Source organism: Kryptolebias marmoratus, linkage group LG20 (genome assembly GCF_001649575.2).
Source record: "Kryptolebias marmoratus isolate JLee-2015 linkage group LG20, ASM164957v2, whole genome shotgun sequence".
NCBI lineage: Eukaryota > Metazoa > Chordata > Actinopteri > Cyprinodontiformes > Rivulidae > Kryptolebias > Kryptolebias marmoratus.
Genome location: NC_051449.1, coordinates 3,570,948 through 3,585,688, shown reverse-complemented (window position 1 = coordinate 3,585,688; position 14,741 = coordinate 3,570,948). Strand labels below are relative to the sequence as shown.

Genomic DNA, 14,741 nt, shown 5'->3' with positions numbered 1-14,741 from the left:
TTCAGTTTTCTCTCTTTTTACCTTTTCTCCCATCTGTTTTTTCTTTTTTCAAGTTTTTCTTTCAAAGTTTTTTTTCCTCTTCTTCCTCCGTTGCTATGGTAACCCTCTCACTCCATCCTTCCCTCGTCTCTCTGGTGCACCCCTACTTTCCCCTCTCTCTCTCTCTCTCTCTCTCTCTCTCTCTCCAGTGGCTGGTTGCTATAGAAACAGACTTATTTAAAAGAAGAGCTAAGAAATTATCTTTTCCTCTCGCTCTCCCCCAGCAGTGCGCTTTCACTTCCTCTCCTTTTTTTTTCTCCACACACCCCATCGTGCCCACCTCCCTCCTTCACCCTCTGATGCTGCGCCTCAATCACAGGCAAACAGGCCCACTCTTTTATTTTCCTTTGGCCCTCGCTGCTTATCGGGGATTTACACACATACACACATGCAAAAATAAACAAATCATGTCTTTCCCTTTTTTTTTTTTAAAGCAATCACAGCCTACATTAGGCCTTTTTTTATTGGAAGACAATTTGACATCTCACAGCAGAAGGCACAGATATGAATAACAAAATTAGCCATGACAGAATTTCAATTAGCTGCTTCAGTTTCCAAGCCCTTGTTGACTCATTGTCATACTGTCATGGCTGAATAGTCATGTTAATATTATTAGTAACACCTGCATTTCTCCTAATATGACAAGTTAATATATTTGCTTCAAAGACACCCTTCTGCAAACAACCGTGACAACAAGCACAACAAGGTGAGCCTCTCCTGTAAGTATAGTGTCAGATGCAGAAAAAGGAAAAAAAAAGCACAGTTTAATCTTCTTTCTGGAACATTGACAAATTTCCCCTGACATAATCTTCACCTGTGACTCCACAACTTCATTTATTGCCACGGGGACAGGAGACAAGCGGCGTGACGTCACCGTGCCCCCTTCGCCGCCACCGCTGAGAACTGAGAGCTTATCTCTTCTGCACCCGAGCGTAACAGGCTTCACCGAGGGGAGATAGTATCATCTCCCCCTCCTGCACACCCATAACTACAACCCCGCGCTCGCCTTCCTCTCCATCCGCCTCATAAAGCCTCACTGAGTCAAGAGGAGCCCGGGTGTTATCACTTCCTGATAGTTATCGACTTACATTAAAACATAAGAGCAGGGAGAGGAGGAACAGTTGGACGGACAGACAGACAGAGGGAGGATGGAAACACAAACAGAGTGGGTGGTGATGGATCCCAGCTTTCATCATCTGTAATCATGTTGTCCATCTCCATCTTTAAATTGCTGCTGCTTGTCTTTATCACCATTTAAAATCCGCCAAAGGAACAGATTAAAAGGATAGAGGGATACACGGAGACATCAAAAAAGAAGAAATAATAAGACAGGAGGAGCTGTTGTGCCCACGCAATAAAACCATTTGGTTACACAAGACTGCTTTCTGATAAGGGAATTAAGTTTAGAAATAATGGAAAGATTGGAAGGAAAAATTGGAGCAAGTGAAATCTGTTGGGTGTTAATGACTAAGATTCTGAAAAAATAATTAAATATTTTCTGTCAGATAAAACATAATTTTGTTGTCTAGATAAAAAAAAAAAGTGTTATTTTGAACACAAAAACTAGGCTTCGAAGGGATCATATGTTTGCATTTTGGAGGAAACAAATGTACAGTATTAGTGCTTTTTTTTGTTTTTGCTTTTCAAACTCTCTTTTGTAATTAACACATTGTTTCGAATGGATGCTTAGTTTGACTTTAGACACTTCAGGCCAGGACACATTTAATGTGCAGTGCTCAACACATCAATGCAGCTCTGCTCCACACCTCTTCTGGGTCATTTCTGAAAGCTCACATCCATTTGGGAAGTGGTCAGAGACAGCTTAAAAACAAACTGTTTGGTGAAAGTACCTATTAAAACCATCAACATCAGTCTTTTCAGAAACATTAAGACTGAGTGATGCCTAAAAGGCTGCCCCAGTCGCAAGATAAACACACAGACGGAGGATGCTTTATAATATATTTTACTCTAAACAAAGCAATAATTTACAAAATAAACCTCACATTTGATTGAGGATGACCTGAAAGAAGCATTTGGGAAATTATTGTGTCATTCTCTCAAAGAATTCTGCACATTTTGTTTTTAAAACACCAAACAGAAGAGCTACACCCGATCATCTGTCTTTCCTTGATGTTCTGCATATACAGTCAATTATAAAAAAAAGTACAAACAGCAACAAAATTTGATGATTGAATAAATCCCTTTAGGCAGCAAACATTTAAAATCACGGTCAGAAAAGGATTAGGTTTGAAGATGGACGGTAACTTCACAGATTACTTCTCCGGTTGGAAGCAAACTTCTCCGTTTTCTTAGTTGCCGTGGCGATGAAATCTGCTGATATTTTCCAGACACATCAATCGCAGAGAAGAGGCCATTAATGTAAACATGCGCTGTTAATGTTGTCAGGAAACAACCTACAGGGGAGTGCTTATTTCAGATCAGTAAGCCACATATTTATTAAGTTTCCAGATATTATTCGTTTTTTCCAAACTAAATTATTATTTTCTGGGTGTTAGAAGAAAAAAAACAGTAAATAGATTTATTTAGGCAGCTCATGAAGAGATATGTTAGCAATTTTTAAACATTGTACATGAAAACAAGCATTTAAGTCACTTTGTTTCATTTTTTGAAAGTGTTCATAAATTGGCAAACTTACTGAAGTGATATACAGCAACAATAAAACTAATATTGTTGTAATAGGAATTTATTTATTTTTGCAAAAACTTTCAAGTATAATAAAGTCAATATCAGACAATAACTGCTACGAGGCTCTTATTTAGTCTATTATTTAAAATGTCGATTTATAAGTTTGTTTTTATGTAAAACTCAAGTTTTTTTCTTTAACGTTGGCATTAAAGTTGTGATCAGTTTTGACTGAAACTGGCAACAATTATATGTGGATAAAATATTGGTAATTTTTCAACATAAAATGTGAAAAACTACTGCAATGTTTTTGATATTGTTTCAATTGATTTTACAGAGAGAAGTACAAAGAAAAGTGGTTCTTAAAACACAATCGAGTCTAATAATCAACCCCTGTCGTCAATTATAAAAGATGGAAATGTAAAATGTGAGTAATCTGTCAGCTAAGCACTCACATTAATGACTAATTGTGCCATTGATTGTGTGGGAAACTGCCTTACACTGTTACATAAGGTACCGTATATACACAAACACACACACACACAAACACTTAGCCAGCAGCATGCATAATCCCAGGCTAAGACAAAAGGGAAAGCCTTGTGATAGTGATCTTGTAATGGATCAGATTGATTAAATTCAATGCGCTGGACAATTTCTCATTCTTATTCCTCAAGATGTCTCTGAATGGATTTTATGTGGGAGGCCCATTCAATTGTTCTCTCTCACCTCCACACACATGCGAACACACACACACACACACACTCTCTCAGACAGCGAGTGAGAGAAAACACAGGCAGACAAAGAAACAGAGACACAGAGGGAAGCAGAAACATAAACTACCTCCACACTCAGCTTATTTGATCTCACAGCCTCTTTTTCGTTGACATTTTTCCTTGTATAAAAAGAAGCAGTTTTATGCTGTTTTTGTGCCTTTATGCTTGATGTCTGCATTTCTTTGAAAGCTTCTCCTTGGAGAGGGTGGCCAGTTTGGTTTCTCACATTCTCTTCCAAAAAAGCTGAGAAGGGTTACTTCCAGCCTTTTATCACTTTTATTGAATACTCATGCAGAGAAAGGAGGCCCACTTTATTTATCCTTGGAGGGCTGAGGACTCGGGTCGAGGGCGGCGCTTTGTGCAATGCAGCGTGCTGCTCTGAACAGCAGCAAAATATTCTGGAAATGCCTGGAAAACTACAGGCCCAGCTCTCCCAGGAGAGCCCCATCTATAATAGGGCTGGCTGTTTCCCTCTGCTCCCTTTGCTGCAACCCTCTCCAAACATAAATCTCTGCTCCCCAACCCCGCGTTTCTCCTCTTTCAATCCTGTTAGCTTGCATATTTACCTCACAACCACAATACCTCATCTACCATCTGTTTTCTTCTGCTCCTTCTTCATTAGTGTCCTCTTGTTCCAGTTCCCTTCTTCCATTTAATGTCTCTCTGTCTTCAGCTGAATTATTCCTCTTCTTTTTGCAAATTTCACATTACACTGTCCAACCATTTTCTGTAATTTTCATATTTGACTCCTTCTCAAATCTTTTGTCTCTTGTCCCACTATCCTTTCTGCTTCCATCCATCTCCACCTTCTTAAACAATCCTTATTTAACCATAATCTCCACTTTTTTTCCCCTCCTTTGTTAATCTAAACCAATCCTGTCCCTAGTTCTCCTGTTTATCTGGATTATATTGTTTTTGTTTATGTATGTTTGGTTGGTTTTGTGTCTGTTACCAAAATATCTCATGAACCAGTGACCAGATTTTAATGAAACTTGTAAAAAAGTGATTATTGGTTGTGCATTTCCAACTGATTATGTTGCATAGTCAGCCCAATTCAACATGATAGCCACAGACAACTGACATTTAAAAACACAAAAATGTCTACAACTTGGTCAGTTTTACAAATACTGAGCTCAAACTTGGTGTGGTAGCAGCTGGGACTGTCAGGTTGGGTGGCGATTGCAGCGAACTCAATGCACAGACTCACGACGAGAGCTTTAACAGAAAACTAATTTGTTATGAATAATAAGAACAAAAACAAAAGGCTGATGAGGCAGCACAAACAGAACTAAACACCAAGACGTAGCAAACATGAGCAGAACCAGACAGCAAGGGAAAAAAGGACAAACAAACCAATGAGAAAGTGGAGGATGACCGGGTTTTAAAGACAGAGGGTAATAGGTGAAGTGGGCACAGGTGAGTGATAACTATCGAGGAGCAGGTGGAGATGGGCGTGGCAGGAAAACTAGTGACTGACTGAGGACAAGGACAAAGACAAGGAACAAAAACTGAACAAGGACCAGACTGAAGACAAAATACAAGAAACAATGAACCCAAACTTAAACATGAAAAGTAAAAATAACCCCCAGATTTCACATCTTTGTTTAAAATTTTGCTGTTACCTATTGGAGTCAACTCTATCTAACAGCTCATAAACCCCAAGATGTATTTTACTTAAACTTTCAGGAAATCATCTCAGAATATACATTTACAGCTGGTTAGGTTTTGGAGCCAATCCGATTTAAGATGTCAGCCACAGTCGACTGACCTTAGAAAACACAAACATGTAAACAACTAAGACGATTTTGCAGATAAATTATTTACTAAAATTCAGTGTGGTTGTATCATTCCCAACACATACTCTGAGCATCTCATAGTAAGGTGTACAATGTTATTTTCAAGGTTTCTCTTCATCTGAAACCTCCCTCCCTTGTTTTATTTTTTTGCTACTTCTCGAACCTGAAATTCTCCCTTTACGCCTCATAAGTCTTCTTTTTCTTTTTCTGTCTCTGATCTTTCACTCCAAACCTAACTAAATCGTATTCCTCTTCCTTCAGATTGAATTTCTCTCCAGCCTCTCTTCAGCTTCCCCCAATCATCCCCCCTTTTCTCTCCGCGTGCCTGTCCACCTCCTCCTTAGTTTCCCTCCAAGTCCACTGCTCCACTCTCATTCAGGCCAACATATCAGCCAGATTGACGGGTGTCAGTTCTAATACCAATCCAGGCTCTCCGTTAAAATCTGCATACTCCTCAGTCCTTTTCCTTACACCCCATAAACAAACCGAAAGCTTGTGCAGAAGAGGAAACGGGGGGATTTGCCATCATTGGGTTAGATTACTAGATTAACAGCAACAGATAATTGTAGATCCAATTCGATTTATTATCCTAATTGCTGTTTCTTGTCACCTCATATCACACTTTTCCAAACATAAGGATATCAGATCTGTCAGGTACTGGAGGGCTTTGAGATGAGCCAAAACACACGCACACACAACCCCCACTCTGCTTTTTAACAAGGCTTGTCATGCTATTTTTAATGACTTACATTTGAGACTACAGTGTTCTTTTATTAAAGCAGATTTTTTTACCCTCCAATTAGAGCAACAGAGTCAGTCAGCCCAATGTTCTTGCTTTTATGGCACGTTAACTACAGCGATGCACTAATGGCTGAGGTTCGGGGTTTGATTTATTCTGGAGTCGCCTGAGCAAGAAATGCTCATCAGTGCTAAAGCTCCCCTAAGCGAGGAATATATTAGTTTTCTATATTGTAGTATTATTAAAAATTCTTCTCAAGGACTGTTTTTTTTGTGTGCATGTATTCACCATCTGTTGAGCTATTGCATCTTCTGACAGAAGCTGTTTTGAAACGCTGAAGAAAGTGTTTGTTTCTGGTCAGTTTACTGTCTTCAGATTTAACTGTGAAAATACAGCACTGCACAACAACACGTTAACAAAGTGCCAGATGATGCAATAGACGTGAGACAATGCTTCAAATAATGAAAACAAGAATTTGAAATGCTGCGCCCGGAGTTGGCAATCCACAAGTATATCAAAATCATCTAAAAAATATTCATTGCAAACTATAAAATTAAACATAAGAAAGGTTATTCTGAACTATATCAAATGGTGCAGTTTGAAAGAGTTTACATCAGTTGTTTTCTGGATATATTGATGTGCAATTCTGAAAAGAAGGTAAACAAAGCACTCAACTAAATCCTTCAAAAACCACAAAGAAACTGAGTCATATGACTGACCTACATTAGGCTGGCCGTAGTCTGTGTAGGTAAACAAATATGGAGAAACTAAACACGCCTAGAATCTCAGAGAAGACTTTTTTGTGGAAATATAAAAGGGAAATTATCTCTAAACATTAAAGAAAAGAGAAAAAACAAGACAACTGTCAAGAATATTATAGTGCCACAAAGATGGAGCAGCAGAGCAACACGTGCAGCTCTGCAGCTTTTCAAAACCTTTTAGTTTAAAAATACTATTTAAGCCTAACCTATCTTTTTATCTACATACTTTAATCAACAAATCTGAGTGTAAATATGAACCAAAATGGCTCTTTCATGGGAATCTCCATCGCTGACCTATTTTCAGTCACTCTGGCACAAACACACCTGGTCGTTGGCATCTGGTGACAAAATGTGCTGAGAAATGTTAAATTTAAAAAGACATTTACCATCAATATTAAAAAACTGGATGTTGTTTCTTTACTCTTTTTGACCAGTTTTCATGACATTTCAATGAATACAAGTTTTGTTTCACTCTTGCTTGTGGAGCCATGTTTGTCTGCAGCACAACTTCAATAAAAGCTTTATTACTGTAAGAAGCCAGTACCTTATTTTTTGTAATTGTTTTGTTTGAGGCGTTGATTATCTGTAGATCCCCACCTATACAGTTTTTTTTATTTCTAAGCCAAGTCATTTATTTTTAAAAACTGAACCCAACCAATAAAGAGTGCAATTTAAAAACATCTGACCGAAACTGGTCTTTCTGTGTGAAAATGAGTTGAATATTGCCTCCAGTTATCATTTCCTACCTGGTGGACGTTTAAATTGAGAAACATTGCAGAAACACACAATAAGCATTACTTTACATCTTTAAAACAGTTTTACAGTGTGAACTCATGCAGCTTTTACTCAAGACTGGAGTCAGAAAAGTATTTTGAACATTTCTAACCTAAACCTAATAACCAGCTGATGATATTAGAAATTATTTAAATAGTTAAATACTTATCTAAATACAGTCAAAATTAGCACAAACATCCTTTAGATGCTAAAACATAAAAGTACATATTTTCATTTCTGGAAGACCAGTTTCTGGATCAGTTTAGGAAGAATATTTTTAAGAATATAACTGCTCATTTTAACCATCTCAGGCTCAAATTAAGTTTTAGTAGCAGGAATCAGATATGTTGTTGCAACGCCTGCCTTGAGAGGGTTAAGTGTTTGTTGCAATGAATCAAATGCAGGATTATTCAAATAAAAAATAAACAGTGGAATGTATGCATGTATATATTTAAAAACTAGGAAGCTGGTTCATCCTGGATAAAAACTTTATCTTTTGCATCACTTTGCTGAAAGCCTCTGTAGTTTGTATCAAAAAGTTTACTGAATCATGATTTCAATTTAATGCATAATTGCACAGACAGATAATGCAAAGACAGGTTGTGGGAAAGGAAGGAAGAGTCATGCTGGCCTGCATCACTTTATCACAAGCAGGAAACACAGAGGTTGACAGGAATCCTCCAAATATCCTAAAATAAATCTCCTTTTATCAGGCAGCGCAGATAGGACTACATGAATTCATGTTTGATCTCATTGGAAAACTAATTCCCCAAATACTACAACATCCATGTACGTTGTGCATTTATCTGTAATCTTTACATATAAAAACTAAAGCATTTCTGACTTTATTAACAAACCATCTGATCTCAGAGTATATGCAGTTGTTTGATGATTCAGACTGTTTAAAAGCAAAACTAGAGAGAACTTTTTATACAGTGTAATAATAATAATGTTTCAGTAAGTCATAGAAGGAGGATTTAAGAGCTTGGAGGTCTGCAAAGACTCCATATCTTTAATATTTGTGGTTAATCTAAATATTTCTGAAAGTTGAATGATTTGTGAGAGATTCCAGATGTTTGTTGGAACAGAGTCTGTGGAGGGGACGATGGAATCTCAAGACTATCAAGACATTCTGGAGTGAAATATGCTGCCCAGTGTCAGAAACCTTTACATCGAAAGGTTGTGCAACAAAATATTAAGTTAAGGGTGCCATCGTTTTTGTCCAGATGAGTTTCATTACTTTTCATTTTAATAGTTCTGTTGAACCAAAATTCAAAAGTAATAACTGTGTTTCATTAGTTGGATTCCAGTATTATTATTTTTTTATCATTACTTTGGTCAGTTTCAGTTTATTTCAGCCTTTTTTCACCTCTGTGCTGTTCTTTTTCTCTTTTTTTGGCAGAAGAGGGTACAAAGAAATTTATCTGCATCTGTAAATGTTGGGAGACCTTCCTGAGGATCTCTCGATGCCCCGGGGCTCAATTTGGGTGTAAATCTTTTGCAAATATAAACCATCAAACATTGATGGTCCAGCTGGACTGCTGTTGAAGCGGAGACTGAGGCCAAAAGCTCTTTTCTTTTTCTCTGTGTTAACTTCCTGAGCTCTCCTGCTCTGCCTCTGTTTATCCTCAAACATCCCCTCTTGTCAACAGATTAGGACTGAGCCCCGCTGTCTCTTCCTTTCTTCGTCTCTCTTTGCCTCCATCTCTCTGTCTTTTGGCCTGTCTCTTTACATCTGAGCCTCTGCTCTCTTCTTGTGACAGAAAGAAAAAAAGGGGAGGGGAGAGGGGAGGAAAAAGAAAGTGTATTTGCGTGAAAGAGAGAGGTGGAGAGATGGGACAGGTGCTTGCAGTGCAAGAATTGCTTTACTTGCGGTGCTTGCATGATCAGGCTGCAAAAATGTTCGACTCAAGCAAAACTTCTGTTCACGAATCAACTCCGAGCTTCTTCGCCTGCAACCAGAGGCAGCACATCACACAAACATCCAGGGCCAAATGGTAATTACAGGGGCCCGCAGCTGCGTGGTCAACTACACAGAGATGTAGTTGGTTTGCATGGGGAGGCCTGGATGAACCACGGGCCTGAGCAGTAAATCAGGCGGCTCAGACAGAGGCAGTCGGAGCTGTCAGCCGTGGAAAGCAGGCAGCAGGCACCTGGAAGAGTCCAAACAGGCTAAACACACATTAGGCTGCAGCTGCTGCATGTAGAGGACGGATTCACGCTGATCACATTTACAGGCTTACACCGGCTCAGCAGGAGACACCGATGCTCCGCTCCTTTCTCTTTCTGTCTGTGTTCCTCTCTGCTCCACAGCTCCTTTGTTCTGTTCAGTTCTCCTTCGGTGCTGCTCAGATATTCTCTCATTCTGTTTCATATCAACACATTCCTTGTGTTTGTTTGGGTTTCATTTCATTTTGTTCTGTTTTTTTTTTCTCTCTCTGACCACGTTTTCCTCTCCTCTTCTTTCTTTTGTTTTGTTGCTCCGCTCAGTCCTCTCGTGTGTCGATCATTTTCCTTTCTGCTCGACCTTATTTCCATCTGCTCAAGTCTCTAATAGCTACAATAATCACGCCACCCTAATCTTCTTTATCTGTTCTCCTTCACCTAGCTGACAAACAATACAACGGGCCTCATCCACCTTTAGTCTGGGGGTTTTCATTTCATATTTATTGCTCACAAAATACTAAAATATCTCATTAAGCAGTGAATGAATCTGAATGAAACCCACAGAAGGTAATCATTGGATGTAGATCTACGACTGATTTAACTTTTAGAGTCAGTCACATTCAAGATGGCTGCCACAGCTAAGGAATCTTAGCGAACACAAAAATGGTTATGACTAAGACAATTTGACAGATTTTGAGCTAAAACTTGGTGTGGTAGTAGTTGAGAGTAATCCACAACACATACTCTGAGCTCCACACACTGTGCAAAACCTTTACCTCAAACATTTGTTTTTAAAGTTGTTAAGCAACTTATCTCATGAACCACTGGACCAGTTTAAATGAAAATCTCAGCAAGTAATTATTGGACAACTGTTTAGACTTTGGAGTCGATTCAAGATGGCCACCGCAGCTGACCAACATTAGCCAATACAAAAATGGCCAGAACTCAAGTCAATTTTACAGATACTGAGATAAAATTTGGTAGCTGAGAGTCATCCTCAACATATACTCTGAGCACTAACACACCTTGTGAGATCTGGAAGTGGAGGCCATCTTGAATTTAAACTCTGTCATAAAAGGTTTGCGGGCGATATGCATTCCTTCAGGGAAGGCTAGGTCTTTAATTTAATCTGAATCCCTAAATGTTTCGATTTGGGCTGTTTTTTTTCCCACTATGTGTATCAAACTGAACAACATAAAGTAAAATTCTGCTTCATCTATCACATTCCACTCAGGTGGTCAGGTCTGCTCCAGCCTGGGAGCTCCTCTGACTGTCTGTCAGGGCAGATCATCGTCTGTGGTTCATCACACTGACGGCCTGAGGGACCCAGGTGATGCACACACACACACCTACACACACACACACACACATGCACACACACACGCACACATATACACTCAGCCTTGAGAAGGTTGAACTGCTCACATCAGGCCAGCTCAATTAATCACCTCTGTCTTTGGAGGCATGACTCAAACACACACTCACCTGCTCTTTGGATAAGGTGTGTATGAGTTAGGTGTGTGTGTGTGTGTGTGTGTGTGTGTGTGTGTCTTAGAGGGAGAAGATGCTCCTTCAAGGTGATCAATAAATAAGGACATTAATATTAGTAATGGGACTCTTCTCCAGACCAGTGAATATGTCTCCCGTCTTTAAGGTAAAATATGCATTTTTCTTGGCACCTGAACGTTTACAGCAGGGGCGCGCACGTGCACGCGCAACTCTACCTGCATTCTAAGCAGAGGTTGCACGGCTCACTCCCACTCACACACACACACACAGATTTTCTCTCTCCAGGGACCCTTGTGCTGGTCTTTACTCTCCACTCTCAGCACACACACACACACACACACAGTGACTGAAGGCATGCACGTGCCTGCCGCGTGCGTGCCCTCTGTGTGTGCGCATTGAAAAATGATTCAATGTGACTCCTGTTAAAGCCCAGCCACCAGACTGTGCATTAGATCCTCGCCTCATCAATCATCCCCGACTGACAGGTTATGCGCAAAAGTGTGTGTTTGCGTGTGCGCGTGCGCCTGTGTTGACCCACAACGCATTTGTTCCAGATCTACCCAACAAATCTACCCATTCATGCGTTTTAAAGGTCACGTCAAAGCAATGTCATGTCCAGATGCTCCACTTCTCTCCCAGGAAGGAGTAATTGAAGGAAAAATGAAAGCTGCGCGTCTGGATCGTTTGTGTCAGAGACCCTGAACGCCCCACCACTCTTTTCTTTTCAGTGCCTGTGGTATGTAATCATGATGTATAAGGTAGCATTATTTCCACGCACAAACCACGCGCGTGGTGTCAGTGCCAGACATAAACACGCGCGTGGTGCCAGCGCAGACAGAAAGAGAAGCACAAAGCGCGCAGTCGCCCCAAACTGAGAAAAACAACAGATTTGTGTATGGAAGAAAACTTTAGGCTGCTGTTTGGGTTCTGGTCAGTTCTTTATCTGTTACTCACCTTGGTTCAAAGCGACTGCCAAAGTTATGATCCACAAAGCTGGCATGGTTCAGCCGAGCGCATTCAGATTCCTCCCCTCGGCTCCGTTTCCCCTGAAAGACACCATCAATTCCTCCCGACCGGGTGATTTCAGCTGGAATTCTCTCTGAGTCATGAGAGTGAAAGAAGACACATTTGGAGGAAAAAAAATCCCATGCCTTTTCTTTTTCCTCTCTCCTTCCTCTTATTTTCCCTTTTCACCAACTTCCTCGCTTTTCCCGTGCGTAAAATAAATCTGTCTCCACTTTTTTTCTTTCCTCTCAGTCTCTGTTCCCTTTCCTCTCTGCGCTCTGTATCCCCATTTAACCAGATCTGAATTCCTTTCTCCCTCCCCTCTCCCTCTTTCTTTCTCTGCCCTCCACAGACAATCAGTAGCACACCTCCCCTCTCCAAATCTCCGTTTATGATCCACAGAGGGGAAGAGGGCGCTGCGGCGGCCGCGACAAGAACTGCGCTTTGAAACAAGGAAACTTAACTTTTAAGGCTTTAAAAGGTACTCATTGCAAAGTCGTGAAGACCTCACCAAAGGCAATCAAATCATAAAGTAAGAAACAAAATCGGGACAACGTTGTTTTTGTTCATATCTATGGTCAGTGTAAACTTTCTAAGCAAAATTTGTCAACTACCAAAATTCTTTACCTACAGCAACAGCTGAAGTGGCTTAAAATGGGTGAAATTTATTTTTATTTTACCTACACAGACAATGGCCTAATTAATGTCAATAACTTGACTCAAGTTTCTATGGTTATATGCTTTATTTACATTAAGTGCGTACCCACATTTCAGAACTGTATATCAATATATCTGGAAAACTACTGGAAACTCTTAAAAACGGCACCATTTCATGATTACTTGCTTTATTACCTTTAATTCTCAACTTCATTACTGAACTTTAAATATGCTAATGAATAATCTGGTAAAGTTTATGGTTCAAATTTCATTGTTGAAAAAAATTACAACACAAATATTTTGTAATTCTTGTTTAAAAACTGACATTTTTAAAATAAACTTTGTGTTCAAATGAAGGAAAAATGATAGAATAATAAAAAAAAGAAACTAAGACAATGATTTTCAGTAAAGTTTACATGTCTTTGCAGTTTGATTTTAATACTAAGTAAAGATTATGTGAATACAGGATTAGATTTCAGTTTTAAATAAGTATATGCCTAATGACATATTATGTCTTTATCTTTAAGTATTAATCAGTAAGCCTTTGTCAGGTTGGTGGAGATTGCAGCAAACTTAGAGTCATACTAACTTCAGGAATAAAAGGATTTATTTAAAATAAAAGGAAACAAAAACAAAAGATAACGAAGCAGCAGGATTAAACTGGATACAAAACATAAACTAAATCTATGGAATGAAGGCAAACATGAAGAGAGCAAGACATCAAAGGAAACACAACGAGTACACAGAGGAAGTGACCAGGTTTTAAAAGCAGAGGGTCATTAGGGGAAGTGGGCACAGGTGAGTGATTACAATCACGAGCAGGTGGAGATGGGCGTGGCAGGTAAACAAGTGGATAATGACATGAAACAAAGACTGAGCAAAACATAAAGACAACTAAGTAACAAAATAAAAGAAACAATAAACCCAAAAAAACCCAAATCCTGACAGCCTTCTTATTTGACCACTTAAGTATTTTCTAAGCAGCTTTTCAAAACAGAATTCTGCATGCTAAAACAATTATGTATTATTTTGTCTCATAAAGTTTCCAGAAAAAACAAAACAAATATAGTTTTTAAATGTTGGAGATATTTTTTGTGTCAAAAATATTTAAAATGTAGTTTTATTTTAGATTAATATGTGTTACTATATTAATACAAAACGTTTAAAAAACATTAAGATAAAAACGTGTTAATTGCTTTAAGTGATTCCTGACATTTTCAGGCTTTAAAGCAAAACGCTTCGATTTGCAGTGTTACACTGCCCTCTGCTGGACACTTTCTGTAACTGCATGATGTAAAATCATGAGGCTTTGCTAGTAGACATTGATAACTTTTCAACATTGACATTTGTAAAATACTTTTTCACATACATTACCGCAACTCAGCTTTATTTATTTATCACTTTTTAAACACAGCGGTAACTCAAAGTGCTTCACAACGCAAAGAAGTAAAAAAACAAACCATAAAACTTTGTTGCTGTTTTTCCTCTCGGCTGCTCTCTTCTGCGGAGGGTGGCAACAGCGAGCAAACTTGCTAAAGATCTGGCAGTTGTTTTATGCCTGATGACCTTCCTGATGCCATTTAGGCTCAAACAGCCTGAGGAGAATAAAACTTTTAAAAATACAATAAAAAAAATAAGAGCATACGAACCACAAACAAAAACTAACACTAATACAATAAAAAAATAATAAAATAGACTTGATATATTACTTTATTCTCAAAAAAACTATTAAGCATTATTATTCATATTATTTTAAATCTAGAAATATCACAAAATAAAATGGAATCTCAAACATTTTCATAAAGCAGTATGTTGTTTTGTTAATTTAATAGTGGCTGTCACTTTAAAAAACAATAAATGAATGAATGAACAGATAAAA

At 38.7% G+C, this 14,741-nt stretch overlaps 1 protein-coding gene across 2 annotated transcripts in view; it reads right to left on the bottom strand.

Annotated features, from left to right (window-relative positions):
- kirrel1b (kirre like nephrin family adhesion molecule 1b) overlaps positions 1-12,547 on the bottom strand; it is an 82,548-nt gene extending 70,001 nt beyond the window's left edge. Inside the window, exon 1 of one of the 2 annotated variants that reach the window (XM_017411066.2) lies at positions 12,155-12,547. In XM_017411066.2, the coding sequence (XP_017266555.1) occupies positions 12,155-12,200 (46 nt within the window). In that variant the 5' untranslated portion in view covers positions 12,201-12,547. The remainder of the gene's footprint in view (positions 1-12,154) is intronic. The other variant, XM_017411067.2, reaches the window with a different exon arrangement.
- Between the last annotated feature and the right edge of the window lie 2,194 nt (positions 12,548-14,741).